Consider the following 20,774-nt stretch of genomic DNA (forward strand, 5'->3'; position numbering starts at 1 on the left):
CCTTATTCTCTTCTCTTCTCTATTCTCCTCTATTCTATTGAATTCTATTGTATTCTATTCTCTTTTCTCTTCCCTTCCATCCCACTCAATTCCTATTATTCCTATTCTATCCTTATTCTATTCTCTCTTCCCTTCCCTTCCTATTTTTGCTATTCTATTCTATTCTATTCTAATCTTATTCTATTCCTTATTCTCTTCTCTTCTCTATTCTCCTCTCTTCTCCTCTATTCTATTGAATTCTATTGTATTCTATTCTCCTTTCCCTTCCATCCCACTCCATTCCTATTATTCCTATTCTATCCTTATTCTATTCTATTCTTATTCTATTCTCTCGTCTTCCCTTTCATTCCTATTTTTTTCTATTCTACTCTATTCTATTCTATTCTCTTTTCTCTTCTCTTCTCTTCCCTTCCTATTTTTTCTATTCTATTCTATTCTAATCTAATCTTATTCTATTCCTTATTCTCTTCCCTTCCCTTCCCTTCCCTTCTCACTCCACTCCACTCCACTACATTCCATTCCTATTCTATTCTGTCCTGTCATGTCCTGTCCTATTCAAATTTACAGAAGGCGTCTAAAATCTGGGATCCATGATTCTTGGGGGAGGGGAATTTGGGGTTGCTTCAGTGCTGCCACAGCCCTGCCCAGATGTTCAGTTGACTGATGTCACCCTAGCCCAGGTCCCTCCATTAGCTATCACTGGTCAGTAGTGGTCAAGCTGGTAGAAAATCATAATTCTGTTTTGGTGTTTCGCTTAAAGAAATAGCTCCGAAATGATGATGCAATGGTTATGACAGGTTATTTAGTAAGTATTAAAAATACTAGCTAGGGTAAATAAAATTATTATTTTGCGATGCAAACTTCGAGACAACCAATAGATGGCGGCAGCGTTTCTTTTCCATATCTCTGCTGCCATCAAGTGGTCGTCGTGGAGACCTTCAGGCCAGCCTGGGGCTTTAGCGTAAATTTGCAATTAATATTAATATAATATCAGTAAGTAGCAAGCTACGGCTCATGACTTCCAAGAACCCAGGAATTTCTCATTGGGGGACAAGACCGCCACTCAAAGGAAAAGGACCCAATAGCAAGTGGCGTAACACTTAAATGCCCGCCCTTTGTAGTAAAGATAACAGAGCAATTATAAACATCAGAGAATTCACGCATGCGCGTTGTCACGAGTGTCTCCCTTGGAAGTAGTCCGCCCGTCCTCCGTCGGCCGATCTGATTCGCATGCGCATTTGGGTCCGTGGAAGTCATTCGCGCACGCGCACCACCGTTTCCTTTAAACGGTGGATAAGAAAGCGTGAAGAAACAGTTATCAGCTAGACATAGTAAATTAGAGAGGGTCATCTCATCTGGGTGGAATGTTTCTGGGTTGCTTTTACGACTTCTAAATAATTTGTTTTTCTCACTGGTAGGAAAATGAGAATTCCTATTTACCATCCTTGCCCAGTTGAAGCGCAGCCTGTTCACGATTGAATTGGACTGGAGTGTAGGAGTAGTGCAATTTGCACCAACCATGTAGTGCTGGCTGGATTACATTTGTAGGAAGAACAATTCATAATCCTGCAATGTATTTTAGTATTATCAGTACACACATTTAAACTTTAATTTAAATATTTTTACTGGTTTATTCTCTCTCAATAATGCATGCACGTGGTTTATATCCTTTCACATAGTCTTTGCATATTTTGTGCTATCAATACATACCTTTGCTTTCATAAGGATAGTTTTTTCCCCAAATGCCATCACTCTGCTTAACAACTAATTCCCACAACTAATTCCCACAACACTGTCAATAATTTACCAAGGCTGTATTACTATTCTTCTTCTCTTCCTTCCTAGTACCTCTCTCTTCCCACTTATGACTATAACCATGTTGCTTGTATCTTTCAATTTATATTTTTATTGTTTCCCAGGACGATTTGATAGCATATTAGTAACCTTGCCTATCACTAAGTGATTTTTATTCTTGATGGATGAATTTTTATTCTCCTTCACACACATTATATTACACACACACACACATATTATAATGTAATTTCGCTTCTTTCATATATTATTTTGAACCTGCAGTCTGAAATCAAACGTGTTTCAATAGAAAATAACTTAAATTTAAAAAACACAAAAATGAAATGCAAACACACCCGAATTTCATTTGCACCGAATTAGGGAAAAGTAGTTTTTTCCCCCCTCTTCGTTTCTGCTTCGGGCTTGTTGCAAACTGCTTAGTGCCTTTAATTGACGTGCGCCATTGAAAAACTGAACCCGCCTTCACGTCGCTCCCGTCTCTCTTTTCTGTCTTGCCCTCTCTGTTTTTCATAGCTCTACGCGGGCCCGCCGCCGACTCCTCCCTCTTCCTTCCCCCTTCTATCGCCTCGACTTCCGGTCCGGAAAGCGGACGTGAGAGGACCCCGCATGCGCAGTGCCGCCGCTTCCCCCTGCAGCTGCCCGGGCGCTTCTTCCGGCCTCCCCAATCCCTGTTGAGGCGCCAGCGCCGAGAGTCCCCCTCGGCTCCTAAAAGGCCCAGCGGGGCTGACCCTTGACCCCGGAAGTGAACGAGCCCCGGACCCGTTTAACGCCTGGGTCGCCCAGGGGAGGGAGGGGTGGTTCGAGAATCCATGCTGCGCCCCCCAATTTCCCCAGGGGACCCCCGGGAATTGGAAGCCGGCTCTCCTCCCTGGCCCTTAGCACCCCCAATCCTGGCAGAGACTCCCATGGCCCAGGCCTAGAGGGGCCTCCCCTTGTAGGCAGTGTTGGGGGGCTCTGGTCACCCCTGCTGCCTGGGATCCCCTATTGGGGGGCGGCCTCCCCTCCCAGCCCTTGTCTGGCTACCCCTGGGTCCTTCTCGGGGCACCCCCATGGCCTGAGGGGCGGGGCTGCGGAAGAGCCAGAAGGGGGGGTCCCAAATTGTGGGTGGGCTTCCTTTCCACCTGCCAGCCCTGCAGGGTCGGCCCAGGCCCTTGGGGAGCCATTGGCAGCCCAGGAAGGGCTGGTGGGGGGGCTCCCCAGCCGGGGAGAGGCAGGTACTGGATTCCCCAGCCCTTCCAGATCATGGGACTCAAGCTGCCTTAATGAAGGCCCCTGGGAGCGCCAGCTGGCCAGTGGTGTTCCCTCGGGAGGAGGAGGAGGAGGAAGAGGGCGAAGAAGAAGGAGGAGAAGAGGCAGCCCCACCGTGGCTATGGGGTCGCAGGTCCTGCAGATCTTACGCCAGGGCGTCTGGGCTTCGCTGACCGGCGGCTGGTTCTTCGACCCGCATCAGAGCACTTTCTCCAACTGCTTCCATCTCTACACTTGGATCTTTCTGCTCGTCCTCCCTTTCCTGCTCTACATGGTGAGTCTGTGGGCTTGGGGGGGCAGCATTCACAGCATTATGGGGGCCCCGGGCAAAGAAGTGTAGCCGGGCCCCTACGGCGACAACTCGCAGGAATTAAAATGTAAATTGTCCTGACTGACGCCTCCCGAGAGCATGCAGCAAACTCCTTGTCCTGACAAAAAACTCCTTTTATTAATTGACTGTGAATTCTGCTCATTCACGCCCAGCAAAGTCTTTCAAGGGAGGATTTACAGTCACAGACCTTCTCTGGCTTGGAGAGCTGCCAGGCCAGATATCTGCAGAACTTGACAAGGAGTCTCGGAGAGTCACGAACCAATTAAGCGAACTAATGGTCTCCTGCAAACTCCACTCCCCTTTCGCTCCTCTTTTATTTCCTCTGGGAGGGGCCATTCATTGTCCACCTGTGGACTTCCTCCCAAGTCAACCCCTGTTCTTTAGTTCTTCCCTTCGTCTGTCTCTGCGCTTGGGCACACTGAGAACAAGCTCCAGCTGTTCCTCTGCCTCACTGATGTCTGACTCCGAAGGCAGCTGATAACTGTCAGAGGGCCCTGGGCCCCTCACTGCCTCCATCACAGAGCCCTCCTCAGAGCCTTCCCCAGACTCCAGGACTGGCCCAGGTTCCTCCCCAACCTCCTCACTGTCCGAATCTGCTGCCAGCTCCATTGGTGGGCCACAACATAAATGGTCGATAAAATGAAACATATATTTATTTGATTGGCACTTCCAACAAAATCAGTGTTGAAACCTTCAAAACAAGCTGGACAGCAACAACTAATCAACAGGATAAACGTTGGAACAATACACGAGGCTTGAAAACCACAGTAATGCTTAGGAAGCCATACAGTTGTTGTATTTATATGATTGCATTGAAGGGTTAACATACACAGATTAGTATGGGGGCCCCTATCCCATGGTGCTGTGATCCCTTCTGCGACCGTTTGACGAACAATGTCCATGGGGGAGCCAGATTCACTTCACAGGGCTAGTAACTTACCAACCGTGGTGATTCCCTTAACGACGGTGGCACGAAGGGTGGTAAAATGGGGCAATGCTCACTTAACCAGTGTCTCACTTCATGACAGAAATGTTGGGCTGCTTTGCGGTCGAAGGTCGAGGACCGCCTGTATAGTGGAAGGGTAAGAGGTCTAGATGTAGAATGATAAATCTTGTTAGGAGAAGATTCCTAGAAAACAAACGAAAATAGAAATAGAAAGAACAATGTATAGGCCATCGGTGGCACATGGAGCCGTTTCTGCGGGCACGCGAGCTCTCGCCCAGCTCAACTCCGCCGGGCATGCGCACACATACCTCCCGCCAGCCAGCTGATTTTTGGGTCTCTGCCACGCATGCGGGAGACGGGGGGCAGGTGGGAGCGTGGGATGTGCGGTGCCTCGTTTTTGGTTTTAGGAGGCTTCGGGGGGGGGGGGTGTTGCACGCATGCGTGGGGGGAGCAGGGGGCATGCACATACATGGGGCAGGGGGGAGAGTATGGTGTGTGTGTTGTGCACGCATGCGCAGGATTGTGGGGCGCATTGTGGGTGTGGGCATGCAAGGACAAAAAGGTTATCCAACACTGGTATAGGTCAATTTGAAACCTAAGGAATTTGTCTCTGGTGCATAAGCTCTCCGTCTACATGCAAAACAAGAAAGTAATAATAAACACAATAACTTGGCAAAGGTCTCACTTAACAGCAGAAATTGTGGTCGTAAGTCGAGGACTACCCATATTCAAGGCAGTTCTTGGCTCTGGGAGATGATTGCATTTCCTGAATTGTGTTGGATGTGGCTTCTTAGAGAATGCAATTTCGCAGGTGGATTATGCCGTGAAATAAAGACAGCACAGAATGGAAAGACAGGAGATTAAGGAGTCCCCAGCAATTCCTATGGCAGAAATAATGGCTATATATATATGTGTGTGTATGTGTGTATGTATATGTATATGTATTTGTGTAAAAACCCCTGGTATGCCCAAATCCCAGTAAGGGTATGGTTAGCTGATGAGAGCTAAATAGCTTGAAATAGATCTATACTAGTCTCCCTTTATTTATTTATCAGCACAAACACAACACATATATATGTATTTATTGTATATATTTATTTTGAGGGTGATACAGGTAGTCCTCGACTTGCAACAGTTCGTTTAGTGACCGAAGTTACGATGGCACTGAAGAAAGTGACTTATGGCCATTTTTCACACTTAGGACCCTTGTCGCGTCCCCAGGTCACGAGACCAAAATTCAGACGCTTGGCAACTGACTCGTATTTATGACCAGGGGTCCCGCAGATTCACATAACAACTGTCTGACTAACTTATCAACCTAGTTTCTTAGGCCTCAACTGTCTCTCTGAAAAATTATAGCAAGGAAGGTTGTAAAACAGGGCAAAACCCACTTAACAGGCGTCTCACTAAGCAACAGGAAATTTTGGCTCCATTTTGGCCATAGAATTGAGGACTGGCTGTAATAAAAACAGTTTAACCAAACCCCGTTTTCTGAGCCTCCTGTCTGGTTGGTGCCCAGAATATCCAAATTCTGGAACCCGTCCCGTTTGAAAGTAAACAGCAAATAGAACATCAAATAAACATCAACTAGAATAGAATATTCTTTACTGGACAAGTGTGATTGGACACACAAGGAATTTGTCTTCGGTACATAAGTTCTCAGGGTACATAAAAGATATAAGCGATAAATCATTTCAGTGTGTTAAGGAACCAGTAAGGACGCTGAAAGTTCTGGAAAGTTTGGGTTTTAATATCAGTTAGTTGCCCTGGTTCAGAGTTTTGCTTTCGTGGCCTGGATTAAAATTGCTTTTCCAAAGTCAGAAGCCGAAATAGGGAAATCATAAAACTTTGGTTGGATTTCAAAACAAGGGCAGAGAGAGTAGCTGAGCGCCCCGAAATTTTGGTTTCCGGCAGGGAGAATCAAACACTGGTTGATAATGCATATCGTGGAGTATACAGCTGGTCCTCGAACACACAACTGTTCAAAGTTGCAGCGGTGCTGAAAATAGTGACTTGGGACCGTTTTTTCGCGCTTAACGACCGTCGCGGCATTCCCTTGGTCGCGTGATCAAAATTCAGACGCTTGGCAACCGGCTCACATTTATGACGGTCTCCGTGTCTTCTGACGAGCAAAATCTACGGGGAAGCCAGATTCATTTAACAACGGCAGTGAGTCACTGTGGCCAGAGAAGTCGTAAAATGGGGCAAAACAACCGCTTAACAAAATGTTTCACTTAGCAATGTACATCGTGGGCTCCATTATGGTCGTAACTCCAGGACTGCCTGTAGAAAGTTCTCTTCCCATAGCCCCGAAGCTCAGTTCTTTTTTGTGGATCTGAAGGGCAGCTGAATCGAACCTTCCAGAAAATTCTATTTTCAGATTTCCCCAATCAGCAGCGACTTCTAGTCCTGGATGAAAGCTGGCAGGGTGACTTTGGGCCAATCACCAGGAGATAGTGAATTCTAGTTCCACTTTAGGCATGAAAGGCAGCTGGGTGACTTTGGGCCAATCACCAGGAGACCGTGAGTTCTAGTCCCGCCTTAGACATGAAAGACAACTGGGTGACTTTGCGCCAATCACCAGAGACGGTGAGTTCTAGTCCCGCCTTAGACATGAAAGACAACTGGGTGACTTTGCGCCAATCACCAGAGACGGTGAGTTCTAGTCCCGCCTTAGACATGAAAGACAACTGGGTGACTTTGCGCCAATCACCAGAGATGGTGAATTCTAGTCCCGCCTTAGACATGAAAGACAACTGGGTGACTTTGCACCAATCACCAGAGACGGTGAATTCTAGTCCCGCCTTAGGCATGAAAGGCAGCTGGGTGACTTTGGGCCAATCACCAGGAGACAGTGAGTTCTAGCCCCGCCTTAGGCCTGAAAGACAACTGGGTGACTTTGGGCCAATCACCAGGAGACGGTGAGTTCTAGTCCCACCTTAGGCATGAAAGGCAGCTGGGTGACTTTGGGCCAATCACCAGGAGACAGTGAGTTCTAGTCCCGCCTTAGGCCTGAAAGACAACTGGGTGACTTTGGGCCAATCATTCTCCCTCTGCCCAACCCACCTCACAGGGCTGTTGTGGGGAAAATAGGAAGTGGAACAGTAATGGTATTCTATATTCTTCACTACCGGTTCGGTAGCCGGAATGTGCGCGCAGGCGTAGGCGTGCCTTGATGATGTCTGGGTGGGTGGGCGGTGCCTCGCGCAACCTCCACTTGTCGGTTCGCCCGAACCTGTGCAAACCAGCAGCCTCCAACCTCTGAAGTGGAAGAAGTATTCCATTTGCCCACTGCCTTAAGTAAAGGCAGGATAAACGTGGAAGAAAATATGGGATTTTGTAGAAACGAGAGCTGAACTTTGACCATTTAAGGAGTCCGTGTGTCCGGTGTTCGAATCAAGGCTTCAATTTAATCTCTTCCGCTTTTAAGAGAACGTCGTCGTTTTTTAAAACGGGAAATACCCTCGTCCTCTTCTAACAAACCAGTCCTCTTTGTTTGGGAAGACGGCCGCCTCGAGAGGAAGGTTGAAACTTGTTCTCTCTTGTTCCAAAATGCAAGAAACGGAATAGTGGGTTTTAGTTAACAGGAAGCAGATTCCAACTGCACAATGGGGGGGGGGGGGAAATAATTTCCCTGTACGCTAAGAGGAATTGAACAACGGTATCGGCGGCCCCCAGCGGTGGTAGCTTCCCCTTTTGATGCAGGAAGTCCTCGGCTTACGACCATGGTTAAGCCCCAAGTTTCTGCTATTAGTGAGACATTCGTTAAACGGGTTTTGCCCCTTTTTGTGACCTTTCTTGCCACAGTAAGTGAATCACTGTCGTTTTTAAGTTAGTAACAAAGTTGGGTTTTTTTTTTCCCCCATCAAGTATTTTTATTTTATAACACATACAAATTCCATTTTCCATTAAACAGCGTGTTGTCTGGGTACAAATAGTTTTAGGAGATAGCAATCAAAATATTTACAACTGTGTTTATTTGTATTGATTCTATAGTAATAACAAGAACAACGACGATATGATGATCTTTACTTATCCATTTTAACATACTTCCCTTATATCATTGATCCTTTCCTTATATTTCCCTGTTTCTTACTCCTGTTTTTATCAGCTAACCATTGATAAAATAAATCCCAGGTTAAAAAGAGGCTGTAGAATACAGGTTGACTTATGACCCCAATGGAGCCCAACATTTTTAAAGTGAATTTTTCCCCCTTTTGGGACTTTTTTCGCCCCCATGGTTAAGGTAGCAGTTGTTCAATTAGCAACGAGGTTGCTAAGTGAATCGGTCTTCCCCATTGATTTTGCCCGTCAGAAGGTCGCAAGAAGGAATCCCATGATCCTGGGACACCGTCATAAATATGGAACCTGTTGCCAATCATCTAAATTTTGATCCGGATGCTGCAACGGTCGTAAGGGTGAAAAACAGCCAAAAGTTACTTCCTTCAGTGCCGTCGCAACTTCGAACAGTCATTAAAATGAATTGTAAGGCGAGACTACCTGTATTTTTAAGCCAAAAGTTGGACGAATCGTTTTGAAGATTACTTTGAGTTGGGTTCCTGCCCAGACTAAAAGGTGGGATTCCAGCTCTGTGTTTCTTTGAATTTTAAAAATAACAGTGCCGGCCATCCCTTCGCTGTATTCATGAAAGGATTAAAGCAGTCATAACAAACTGCCTTTTTCCCAGGAACTGGGGGTTGAGTAAAAATTTTCAGAGTTGTGAAGCCAGGAAAAATGTCTGGGAGCGACAGCGAAAGGTAAGGAAGGGGTCAAGTCAGCAATCCATCCCTGATTTGAAATGTTATTTCCCATAGTGACCCAGGAGCGGGTTTTTCATTTTTTTAAGAGGCATCGCTGTCTTAACATTTCCTCTTAATGCGGTGTTTTTCAATCTTAGCAAGTTTAAGATGGGTGGACTTCAACTCCCAGAATTCCTTAGCCGGCATGCTTTAAGATGCATGGTCTTTAACTCCCAGAATCCCCCAGCAAGCTTGCCTTAAGATGGGTGGACTTCAGTTCCCTGAATTCCCTAGCCAGCATGCTTTAAGAGGGGTGGACTTCAACACCCAGAATTCCCTAGCCAGCATGCTTTAAGAAGGGTGACTTCAATTCCCAGAATTCCTTGTTCAGCATGCTTTAAGAGGGGTGGACTTCAGCACCCAGAATTCTCCCAGACAGCATGATTTAAGATGGGTGGTCCTCAATTCCCATAATCCCCCCAGCCAGCATGTTTTAAAATTAATGGACAAACTCCCAGAATTCCTTGGTCAGCATGCTTTAAGATATATGGAGTTTAACTCCCAGAATTCCCTAGCCCAGCCAGCATGCTTTAAGATGGGTAGACTTCAACTCCCAGAATTCCCCCAGCCAGCATGCTTTAAGATGGGTGGACTTCAACTCCCAGAATTCCCCCAGCCAGCATGCTTTAAGATGGGTGGACTTCAACTCCCAGAATTCCCCCAGCCAGCATGCTTTAAGATGGGTGGACTTAGTTGACTTAACCTTTGCTTTGTTTTATTGCTGGCATGTTGGGCTCCATCGAAGACTACCTGTACAATCCTGAGATACTTCTGGAATTTTCTCCTGTTTAGGATTTTGAAGAGTTGGGGTGTGTGTGTGTGTGTGTGTGTGTGTGTTTTGGCAGCCTACAACGTGCGACACTACAGTCTAAGAGTGTGGCAGCCTCGTGTCACTCACACCCCTATTTTAAGTTAAGAGCTGTGAAACATACAGAGGTGCATCTCAGCTTCTGGCTCTCCAACGGTGGTGGTGGGGGGGGGGGGGCTCAAAATCCTCTTTTCTGCCCCGTCCCGTCTAGCCACTCTCTGCACCAGTGATGGGGTGGGGTGGGGGTGGGAAACCCCATCCTTAACAATCAAATCGTTGGACCCACGCCATGAATCTCTCCATCCGTTTCTCCCCCAGAACAAAATCCAGACTGGGAAGAACTGGGATGAGTTTGAGAGTTGCTGCAATTCGCACAACAGGAACCAGCCTTATTTAAGAGCATAGCAGGGACCGTAGAGGTCTTCTAGTCCAACCCCCTGCTCAAGCAGGATACCCTATAGTATACATTTCAGACAAACGGTTGTCCAATTCTTCAGACTAATAGAGTGACGGAAGGGACCCTAGAGGGCTTCTAGTCTGCTCAGGCAGGAAACCTTATACTATTTCAGACAAATGTTCAATCTCTTCTTAAAAGCCTCCAGGGATGGAGCAGCCACAACTTCTGGTGGCAAGCAGTTCCACTGGTTAATTGTTAGGAAATTTCCCCTTAGTTCTAAGTTGCTTCTCTCCTTGCTTAGCTTCCATCCGTTGCTTCTCGTCCTGCCCTCGGGTGCTTTGGAGAATAAGTTGACTCCCCCTCTTCTTTGGGGCAGCCCCTTAGATATTGCCAGCCGACTCACATTTATGACGGTTGCGATGTCCCAGGATCACGTGGTCTCCTTTTGCGCCACACCTGACAAGCATAGTCAATGGGGAAGTCAAGATTCATTTAACAGCCTTAGCAGCAACTGCAGTGATTCATTTAACCACGGTGGCAAGAAAGAAGGATGGAGGAAAAACTCGCTTAACAACTGTCTCGCTTAGCAAATGAAAGTTTGGCCTCGACTGTGGTCGTAAATCGAGGATTTCCTATATATATATATGTTGGTTTCGTTTTTCGTTGATGTCCCAGTTCCCTTTCATGGACACAGAAGGAAAAGGTGCCTGTTTGCCAGATGTGAGACCCCCGTACAGGCAATCCTCTACTTACGACAGTTCATTTAGTGACTGTTCGAAGTTACGGCGGCACTGAAAAAAGTGACTTCCCCCGCTTACGACCGTTGCAGATCTCCACAGTCACCTGATTTACATTTGGAGGCTTGACAACTGACTCGCCTTTACGACCGTTTTGCAGGGGGTCGTGTAATCCCCTTTTGTGACCTTCTGACGAGGCCAGGTTCACTTAGCAACCGGGCTACCCCTTTAAGAACTGCAGCGATTCACTTAACGGGAAAAGTCGTGGAACGGAGCCGAACGCCCTTAACAAATTTCTCGCTTCACAGCACGCATTTTTTTTGGGGGGGGGGCTGAGCGGTGGTCGTATGTGGAGGACTCCCCGTGTTGACTTAGTGAGCTTCTCCTTTGGCAGGTGATGCCCCCCAGCCTCGCGGTCGCCGGGATCTACTGCACGGTGGTAGCCATCTTCTTCACTACGGTTAAAACCGTCAACTACCGTCTCCACACCATGTTCGACCAGGGGGAGATCGTGGAAAAAAATTCGGGTCTGGTAGAATCCGGCAAGATCGACGAGAGGGCGGCTGCCGACGACGACAATCTGACCAGGTGAGTACAGGCCGTAAGTACGGGGCAGGCTTGCAACAGTTCATTTAGTGACCGCCCAACGTTACAGCGGCACTGAAAAAAGTGACTTAGGACTGTTTTTCACACTTACGACCGTTTTGCATCACCCCCATTTCGGTCGCGGGGTCAAAATTCAGACGCTTCGACGACTGATTCGTATTTCTGAGCGTTGCAGTGTCCGGGGGTCACATCATTCCGATTGGCGACCTTTAACGGGGAAGCCAGATTCACTTAGCAACCGTGTTACTCACTTAACAACTGCAATGGTTCACTTAACTGTATTAATAATTTAGCAGCCACAGTGATTCACTTAACAGCCGTGTTCCTAACTTACAACCGCAGTGATCCACTGTGGCGAGAAAGGTGGTAAAATGGGGCAAAACTCAACATCGGTCTTGCTTAGCAATGGACATGTGGGGCTCAGTTGTGGTCATAAGTCAAGCACTCCCTGGATTTTCCAGTTTAGAGAATAATTTCCAACCTGGGGCGAAGAAGTCGCTTCTGAGATGTATAAGCCTTTGTCTCCAAGGTGGAATTCAATTTTTTGGGGTGGGGGGACACAAAACTGGACTTCATGCCTCCTCTTCCTCCTCTTTTTCTCTGCAGGGACCCCGGAGGCGTCGAGATGACGGTGTTTCGTAAAGTCAGTTCCACCCCACCGGTGAGATGCAGTTCACAGCATTCTGTCTTCGGCTTCAACCAAGTCATGGTAAGGGAGAGAAAGTTTGGGTCGAATGTCTCAAAGGTTCTTTTTCAAGAAACAAAATTAAGGCTCTACATTTAATACAATAAAATACAACTGTTCCTGCAACCATTCTTCATATGTTTTAGTCTCCAGTCCCCTAGGCAAGAAATTTAGGGAAGAAAAACCAAGTGCACAGGTACAGTATAGGTGGTACCTTGCTCAATAGTAGTAACTGTGAAAGGGATCTCGGAGTCCTAGTGGACAACCATTTAAATAGGAGCCAGCAGTGTGCAGCAGCTGCCAAAAAAGCCAACGCAGTTCTAGGCTGCATCAACAGAGGGAGAGAATCAAGATCACGTGAAGTGTGAATACCACTTTATAAGGCCTTGGTAAGGCCACACTTGGAATACGGGATCCAGTTTTGGTCACCACGACGTAGAAAAGATGTGGAGACTCTAGAAAGAGTGCAGAGAAGAGCAACAAAGGATTAGGGGACTGGAGACTAAAACATATGAAGAACGGTTGCAGGAACTGGGTATGTTTAGCTTAAGAGAAAGAAGGACTAGGGGAGACAGGATAGCAGCCTTCCAATATCTCAGGGGCTGCCCCAAAGAAGAGGGAGTCAAGCTATTCTCCAAAGCACCTGAAGGCAGAACAAGAAGCAATGGGTGCAAACTAATAAGGGAGAGAAGCAACTTAGAACTAAGGAGAAATTTTCTAGACAATGAGAACAATTAATCAGTGGAACAACTTGCCTCCAGAAGTTGTAAATAAATACCCAGGCAACGCCAGATTATCGGCTAGGAAATAAATATAACGAGCTCCTTTCGTGCTCTGTTCTGCCCGGATTGGAATTTTCTGGGCTACTGTAGATCACGGGTATATGCAACCTTGGACAACTTTAAGCCTTGTGGATTTCAACTCCCAGAATTAACCCCACCCAGAATGGCCGGCTGGGGAATTCTGGGAGTTGAAGTCCGCAAGTCTTAAAAGCTTCCCAAGGTTGGACATCCCTCTGTAGACGCCAATCTGAAAATAAAAAAATAAAGAATTGGAAGATGGCTCCTCCTGCAGGGAAATTTCCCTATCCTTCTCTGTAGAATTCTTTTCAAGACAACTGAGGTTTTGTTTTCTGATGTTTTGTTTGTTTGTTTTTTGCCCCCTAGGATCTGCTGCCCCACTTGGAAGACGGAGGCCCTGTCCGAGGTAAGCAGCGAAGAACGGCAGGGGCCAAAATGTGTCTCTCTCCCCCCCCCCCCGCCTCCCCCATTTAAAACCGGTTAGGAAGGGAAGGGTAAAAACCAGATCAAGATATTTATGTTGCAAGTTACTTTTGCAACAGAGGTGAGCGGCTATGGCCCCCTGACAACCTATGGACTGCAACTCCCAGAATCCCTCAGGGGAAGTCTTGGGTGGTCAGAAGTGCTAAGTCCCTCCCCCCCCAAGGTCTTCCCCACCCTGAAATACCTTAGGTGCCGTTAACGACCTGTGCATTCAATTAATGAATCCATTCGGTAAGGCAGCGAAGCATCATCTTCATCAAACACGATCCAGTTAATGAATCTTCGGAGTAGGAATAATTGGCAGGCTCTATCAAAAGGGCCCAGCGGAGATGATACTACCTGAAACTTCTCAGGAAACAACAACTGAATGGAAAACTGCTGGTGACCTTCTACCGCTGCACCAAAGAGAGTATTTTAACTAACTGTGCTTGTGTCTGGTTTGCCAATTGCACAGGGGCAGATAGGACAGCATTCCTGAGGGTCAACGTCATTGCCCAGAGGGTCCTGGGTTGCCCTCTCCCCTTTTTGGAAGAGCTTTATAGCCCCCGTGCCTTAAGAAAGTTCAAAACATCCTTAAAGATCCATCTCATCCTGGGCATCCTTTTTTTTTTTAACTATTACCATCTGGCAGACGGTACAGGGCAATAAAAACCAGGACAAATAGGCTGAAAAACAGCTTCTATCCCAGGGGCAGTAACTATATTGAATTCTACGGTGTAGTGTAATATTAATGCGATATCAGGGGTTTTCAATTTCAATTGTATAGAATCTGAACGATGTGTGTTTGTGTTTTATTTTTATAATTATAAATGGACACTGAAGATGACATTTAATTTCGTTGTGCGAAGTGCAGTGGCAATAAAGTAAACTAAACTAAACTGAACTACCTTCGTAACTCGAGGATTGCCTGTATTTACAATGGTTGCAGCCTCCTGGGGTCAGATAATTTGCGGCCAGCCAAGCAAAGTCTAGTGGCTGACTTTCCTTAACGACCAAATGATCCACTTAACAACCATAGTGCCTGCCCTTAATCAAAGTGAGGAAGAAGATTGTAGAATCAGGTGCAACTCGCTTGGGGCGGGGGTGTCGTAAGTCGAGGAGGGAGCGATAGAGGAAGGAGGGAGGTGGACAATATCACACCTCGAGATCTTCTCCCGCAGATATCAAGGAGCTCGTCCGAGAACAGGGAAGTAATAACGTCATCGTGACGGCCGCTGACCGAGACATGCTTCAGTACTGCTCCCCGGAGAGTCACGGTGAGCCCTAGAAACTTGGTGAATGGGTTTGGAAAAGGAAGGAACGTCAGGCAAGGGGGGGGGGGAAATGGCTCAAAAGGTAAAAGAGAAGCAGTTTGGACTAATGGTTATGGCACTAGGCTACAAACCGAGAGACAGGGAGTTCTAGTCCCGTCTTAGCCACAAAAGCCAGCTGGGTGACTTTGGGCCAATCACCAGGAGACAGTGAGTTCTAGTCCTGCCTGAGGCATGAAAGCCAGCTGGGTGACTTTGGACCACTCACTCACTCAACCAACCTCACAGGATTGTTGTTGTGAAAACAGGAGGAGAAAGGAGTATTTAAGTATGTTTACTCCCTTGTGTATAAAACTCATAAAGGCAGGATATAAAAATCTAATAAATTGGCTTCTTCTCCTCCTTCACCATGACATCTTTTGGGGAAATGTGAGCCTAACTGTGTCTTCTCTCTCTAGCCGAACCGCCAGCGCCGTCCGCAGACTCGGAAGCCCCCAAGCCCACCCTGATTTCGATTCCCAAAGGAGACCCCTCCTCCAGCCTCTGGAAGCAGCCCCCGTCTCTGCCGCTTCAGACCTCTGTCCAGAGCACCGATTCCTCCGAGCAATCCCCCCCGGGCAGAGGCGGGGCTCAAGACCCACGTTGGACGCCCAGCGAGTCGGAGAGCGTGGGAGACATCCCTCTCAGCCCACTCCTGAAGGGCAGCTTAAGCGAGGAGCTCAGTCACAGCTTTCTCAGCCTGGCCCTGCCAGAATCCAGCAGCCACAGCCGGCGGGAAAAGCACCACTCCGGGGCCGAGTACCAACCCCTGGAGCCCCGGCCCGACGGGCCCCGCAAGGCCGGCTCGTCCGATAGCTGCTTCAGCGGTACTGATAAGGAGACCCCCAGCACTTTGAGTAGCTACCGCAGCGAGAAAACCAACTCCACCCACTTGGACAGCCCCTCCTTGGGGCCCGCTCACGAGGAGGGAGTCCCGGGGGAGGAAGCCGGGCCTTCTTCGCCTCCCCCGGCCGACGGCGGCAGCGACACAGACGCTCTGTCAGACAGCGAGCTGATACGTTCGCCCGAGCTGGCTTTCCTGGGGGAGCTGAGCTTCGACACCCAGAATACCTTCAACTCCCTGGAGACGGTCAAAGGGGACGCCGAGGTGTGGGGCGCCCCCAAGTCGGAGCAAGTCGTCCGGCCGAAGGATTTGGGGCTGAAGAGCCGGCCTCGCCTCTCTCGCAAGCACGGCAGCACCTACCTGCCCATGCTCACCTTGCTGGACAGCAAGGCCTACACCGAAGGGTTCTTTGCCGACGAGGATTCCAGCGACTGCAGCGACCTCAGCCGGGCCTCGAGTTTGCGCTCGCAACACAACTACAGCTCGGACAGCTCTTCCAGCACCTCCTGTTACTCTCCCGAGCGCCACGCCCCGGCCCATCACAGCCGGCATAGCGTCCCCGTAGCCGAGACCAAGCCCCCTCCTCCCCCTCCACCGGACAGCTCCACGCTGCCCCCCAAGCCCTGCCATTACGCCCAGCGCACCGGAAGCACCACCAGCGCCAAGACCCACGCCCGGGTGCTCAGCATGGACGGCAGCAGCCAGCTGGCCGAAGGGAAGCCGCCGGGCGCTCTGACCGTCTCCAAGTCGGACCTGGAGTCTCACGCGGGGAAGCTGGCCGGAGAACAGGAGATGGGCAATGCCGTGCGCAGCCAGTCGGCTAACCAGCCCGGCTGGCGGGGAGAGTTGCAAGCCGAGGGAGCTATCGGAGGAGGTAAGGCCCCCCAAATGTGATTGTGCTCCCGGGCGGAAGGGAATAGTTGTAGCTCAGGGTTGACATATGTGGGGTGGAGATCCTTGGGAGCTGCTTTCCTGAAAACATCTCATGACCCACTTAGGGAACATCATCAGTGCTGGAAGGGAATAGGGTGTTCTGACTGAGGCTTCCCAAGAGCAGGAAGCAAACTCCTGGTCCCAACAAAAAACCCTTTTATTAATTTACTGTGAATTCTGCTCATTCACATCCAGCAAAGTCTTTCAAGGGAGGATTTACGGTCACAGACCTTCTCTGGCTTGGAGAGGTGCCAGGCCGATATCTGCAAAACTTGGCCAGGAGCCTCGGAGAGTCACGAACCACTGAAGCGAACTAATGGTCTCTCCTGCAAACTCCACTCCCCTGTCGCTCCTATTTTATTCCCTCTGGGAGGGGCCTTTCATCCTCCACCTGTGGCCTTCCTCCCAAGTCAACCCTTGTTCTTTAGATGTTCCCTTCGTGTCTGGCAACTCTGCGCATGCGCACACTGGGAACAGGCTCCAGCTGTTCTTCTGCCTCCCTGATGCCTGACTGGGGTTTTGCGCAGACTCTGCTTCATGCTTTTTAAGGCAGGCTGGGTCAGGAAAACGTTTTCTCTTCCAGCTGCCCCCGGGGAGGAGCTAACCAAGACGGACCAATCCAGCAACATCAAGCGGGTGCAGGCGATGCGACGGAGGCACAACGCAGGCAGCAATCCCACCCCGCCATCCTCCGTGATGGGGTCGCCCCCGAGGTAAGCACGTCTGCAAACAGGTTTTGCCCCCGCCGCAGCTGGTGCTCTCCGGTCTGTCTCTCCCTATTTCTTTCTCTCTGTCTCTCTCTTTCTATCTCTTTGTCTCTCTGTCTCTCCCTTTTTCTCTGTCTCTCTCTCTCTCTCTCTGTATCTGTCTCTCACTCTCTGTTCTCTGTCTCTCGCTCTCTCAGTATCTCTCTCTGTCTCTCTCTTTTTCTCTCTGTCTCTCTGTCTTTCTCTGTATCTCTTTCTCTCTCTCTCTCTCTCTCTCCCTCCCTCCCTCCCTCCCTCTCTCTCTCTCTCTCTCATACACACACACCCTCCATCCTTTTTTTTTGCATATTAAGTTTTTATTTTTCCATTTTCATAACATATAATCACATGTGTACTATTACATAGTCAACCTCATATTGTATTATTAAATGTTTACATCAATTCACCTTACCATCAACTCTCCAAAACAATTATTAGCTCTTCTGCTCTCCATACACCGTATTTCTACTTTATCCATCCCTTTCTTCTCCCTCTCTCCTCTCCCTCCCTACCTCCTTTCTTCCCTCTGTCATCCTTCCCTTCTCTACTTCCCCTTCCTCTCTCCTTCCCCTTTCCACTCCTCCTTTCTCTCCTCCTCTTCTCCACCTCCTCTCTCCTATCCCTCTCTTCTTACCTCTCTCCTCTACTTCTCACTCATCATCTCCTTTACTTGGTGTATTTCAGCTTCTGAGCGAGCTTCATTTTATGTTGACGATATTCATAATTCCTTTTCAATACACCCACTTAATTTTAACATATATCTTCCTCCTTTTTTAAAAAAAGAAATCGAAGGAAAAAATATACGTATATAGTCATTGTGCTTTTAAACCCACCCCTCCCCCAGCCTAGTTTTGGCCGAGATGTAGACCTGGTTACAATTCCCAGCTATTCTCATCATTATATTTATATAATTATACATCCTTACAGGCCCTCAATTTGTGATTTTAGATCTCAATGCCCTCTTATCCTTTATGGTCAGTTTGCAGGACCTCCAGCGAGGCCGAGCCTCTTCTCACTCCCGGGCGCTGACCCTGCCCTCAGCCCTCCAGTTTGCCAGCTCGCTCTTGCTGCCCCGCGGCGCCATCCACGAAGCCTGCAACTTTGACGACACCTCAGAAGGGGCGGTTCACTACTTCTATGACGAGAGCGGTGAGTGGGGACGACGGGTGGGGTGGGGAACGGGGCACTTGTCCGGAGCACAGACGTTACAGCAGGGGTCCTCAAACTACGTCCCGCGGGCCGGATATGGCCCGCTGAAGCCATTAATCTGGCCCTTGTGTTACCACGACGCTGCCCATCGCACCACCTAGAGACGGAATCACACACAACCACACAAGTCCCTCATACACACACCAAAAGGCAGCCACATCGCTTCACTAACCTGCTTTCCTCCCCCAGGAGCATAACAAATTAAAGTTTCATTTGTATTGTTTAATGGACTGCTGAATTGGCCACTCCCACCCAGTCACATGATCACCTAACCGCACCCACCCCGCTGGTCCAGGGTCTCAACAGCCTGAGGGACCCGGAATGGACTTGGCCAGGAGCCGCGGGGAGTCACAAACCAATGAAGCGAAGTAATTCGTCTCCTGCAAACTCCACTCCGCTTTCGCTCCTCTTTTATTTCCTCTGGGAGGGGCCCTTCATTCTCCACTTGTGGCCTTACTCTCAAGTCGACCCCTGTTCTTTAGCCGTCCCCTTCGTCTGGCAGCTCTGCGCATGCGCTCACTGGGAACAGGCTCCAGCTGTTCCTCTGCCTCACTGATGTCTGACTCTGAAGGCAGCTGATAACTGTCAGATGGCCTTGGCCCCCTCTCTGCCTCCGACACAGAGCCCTCATCAGAGCCTTCCCCAGACTCCAGGACTGGCCCAGGTTCCTCCCCAACCCTCCTCACTGTCCGAATCTGCTGCCCGCTCTGTTGGCCATTGGAGGGCCACAACAAATTCTTGCCACAGGAGCCTCTCAACATGGCTCGCTTTTTCTCTCTTCTTTCTGTCCAGGCGTCAGGCGCTCTTACACTTTCGGTCTTGCCGGGGGCGGCTACGAGAACCCAGTGGGCCAGCAAGTGGGCATGGAACACGCCACCAACAGCGGCTGGTGAGTCTCTATTTCAAGCTTCCAAAATGTTCCTCCGGAGAAGTGAGGGGACCGTCGTATATACAAGTCGGTTGCCAAGCCTCTGAATGTTGATCGCCTGATGCTGTAACAGTCTGAAGTGTGAAAAACATCTCTCGCTCTCTTTGCCTTGGCAGGGACAGGCACTCCCATTCCTCCAGTTTTAACTCCACGGAAGTTCCCGAGGGGACCCCCGCCCTCTCCCTGCTGCAGCCGCGGCCCGTGGTCCTCCAGGGAATGCAGGTGCGCCGGGTGCCGCTGGAGATCCCAGAGGTGAGAATGGGAGGCTCGGAAGGTCTGCTCCGGGCTCCTTAAAACGCTGCTTGTCAAATGTCTATGGAGGGTCCCAATTGTCCCGTGTTCTGACCGAGGCTTCCCAAGAGCACGAAGCCAACTCCTCGTCCTGATAAAACCCCTTTTATTGAGGTGAAAGGGAATTACTCTCCAGCAAAGTCCCGGCCAAGAGTCTTTTCAAGAGATTTCACAACTGCAGACTTTTTTTATCAGGCTTGGAGAGCTGCCAGGCCGATATCTTCTAAACTCCATGCTGTAGCAGCAATTCCTTGGCAAGACGTCAGGAACAGATCTTCACCCTAATGAACTAATTGCCTCCTGCAAACTCCACTCCCCCTTTGCTCCTCTTTATTCCCTCTGGGAGGGGCCATTCACCGCCTGGCCTTCCTCCCGAGTCGACCCCTGTTCTTTAGCTCTTCCCTTTGTCTGGAAGCTCTGCGCATGCACACACTGGGAACAGGCTCCAGCTGTTCCTCTGCCTCACTGATGTCTGACTCTGAAGGCAGCTGATCACTGTCGGACGGCCCTGGCCCCCTCTCTGCCTCCGACACAGAGCCTTCCCCAGACTCCGGGACTGGCCCATGTTCCTCTCCAACCTCCTCACTGTCTGAATTTGCTGCCAGCTCCTCTGGCCGGTCACAACAGGGTATGAGTGAAAGCACAAGGCTTGAAAATGGGGGGATGTGAGTTCTAGTGTCTTAGGCAGGAAAGACAGCTGGTCGACTTTGGGCCAATCACCAGGAGACAGTGAGTTCTTGTCCCACCCTAGATATGAAAACTGGCTAAGTGACTTTGGGCCAGTCACCAGGAGACAGTGAGTTCTAGTTCCCCTTTGGGCATCAAAGCTGGCTGAGTGACTTTGGGACCCTCAGCAGGACACTCTGAATTCTAATCCTGACT

The 20,774-nt window shown here is 49.1% G+C and overlaps 1 protein-coding gene across 1 annotated transcript in view; it reads left to right on the forward strand.

Annotated features, from left to right (window-relative positions):
- Positions 1-2,387: 2,387 nt before the first annotated feature.
- Positions 2,388-20,774, forward strand: part of PCNX3 (pecanex 3) — a 49,247-nt gene continuing 30,860 nt past the window's right edge. Inside the window, exons 1-10 of the mRNA XM_081968492.1 lie at positions 2,388-3,334; positions 11,473-11,666; positions 12,291-12,393; positions 13,536-13,575; positions 14,813-14,908; positions 15,361-16,659; positions 17,302-17,431; positions 18,444-18,613; positions 19,466-19,562; positions 19,718-19,853. Of these exons, the coding sequence (XP_081824618.1) occupies positions 3,182-3,334; positions 11,473-11,666; positions 12,291-12,393; positions 13,536-13,575; positions 14,813-14,908; positions 15,361-16,659; positions 17,302-17,431; positions 18,444-18,613; positions 19,466-19,562; positions 19,718-19,853 (2,418 nt within the window). The 5' untranslated portion in view covers positions 2,388-3,181. The remainder of the gene's footprint in view (positions 3,335-11,472; positions 11,667-12,290; positions 12,394-13,535; positions 13,576-14,812; positions 14,909-15,360; positions 16,660-17,301; positions 17,432-18,443; positions 18,614-19,465; positions 19,563-19,717; positions 19,854-20,774) is intronic.

Source organism: Natrix helvetica (genome assembly GCF_964273705.1).
Source record: "Natrix helvetica genome assembly, chromosome: 16".
Classification (NCBI taxonomy): domain Eukaryota; kingdom Metazoa; phylum Chordata; class Lepidosauria; order Squamata; family Natricidae; genus Natrix; species Natrix helvetica.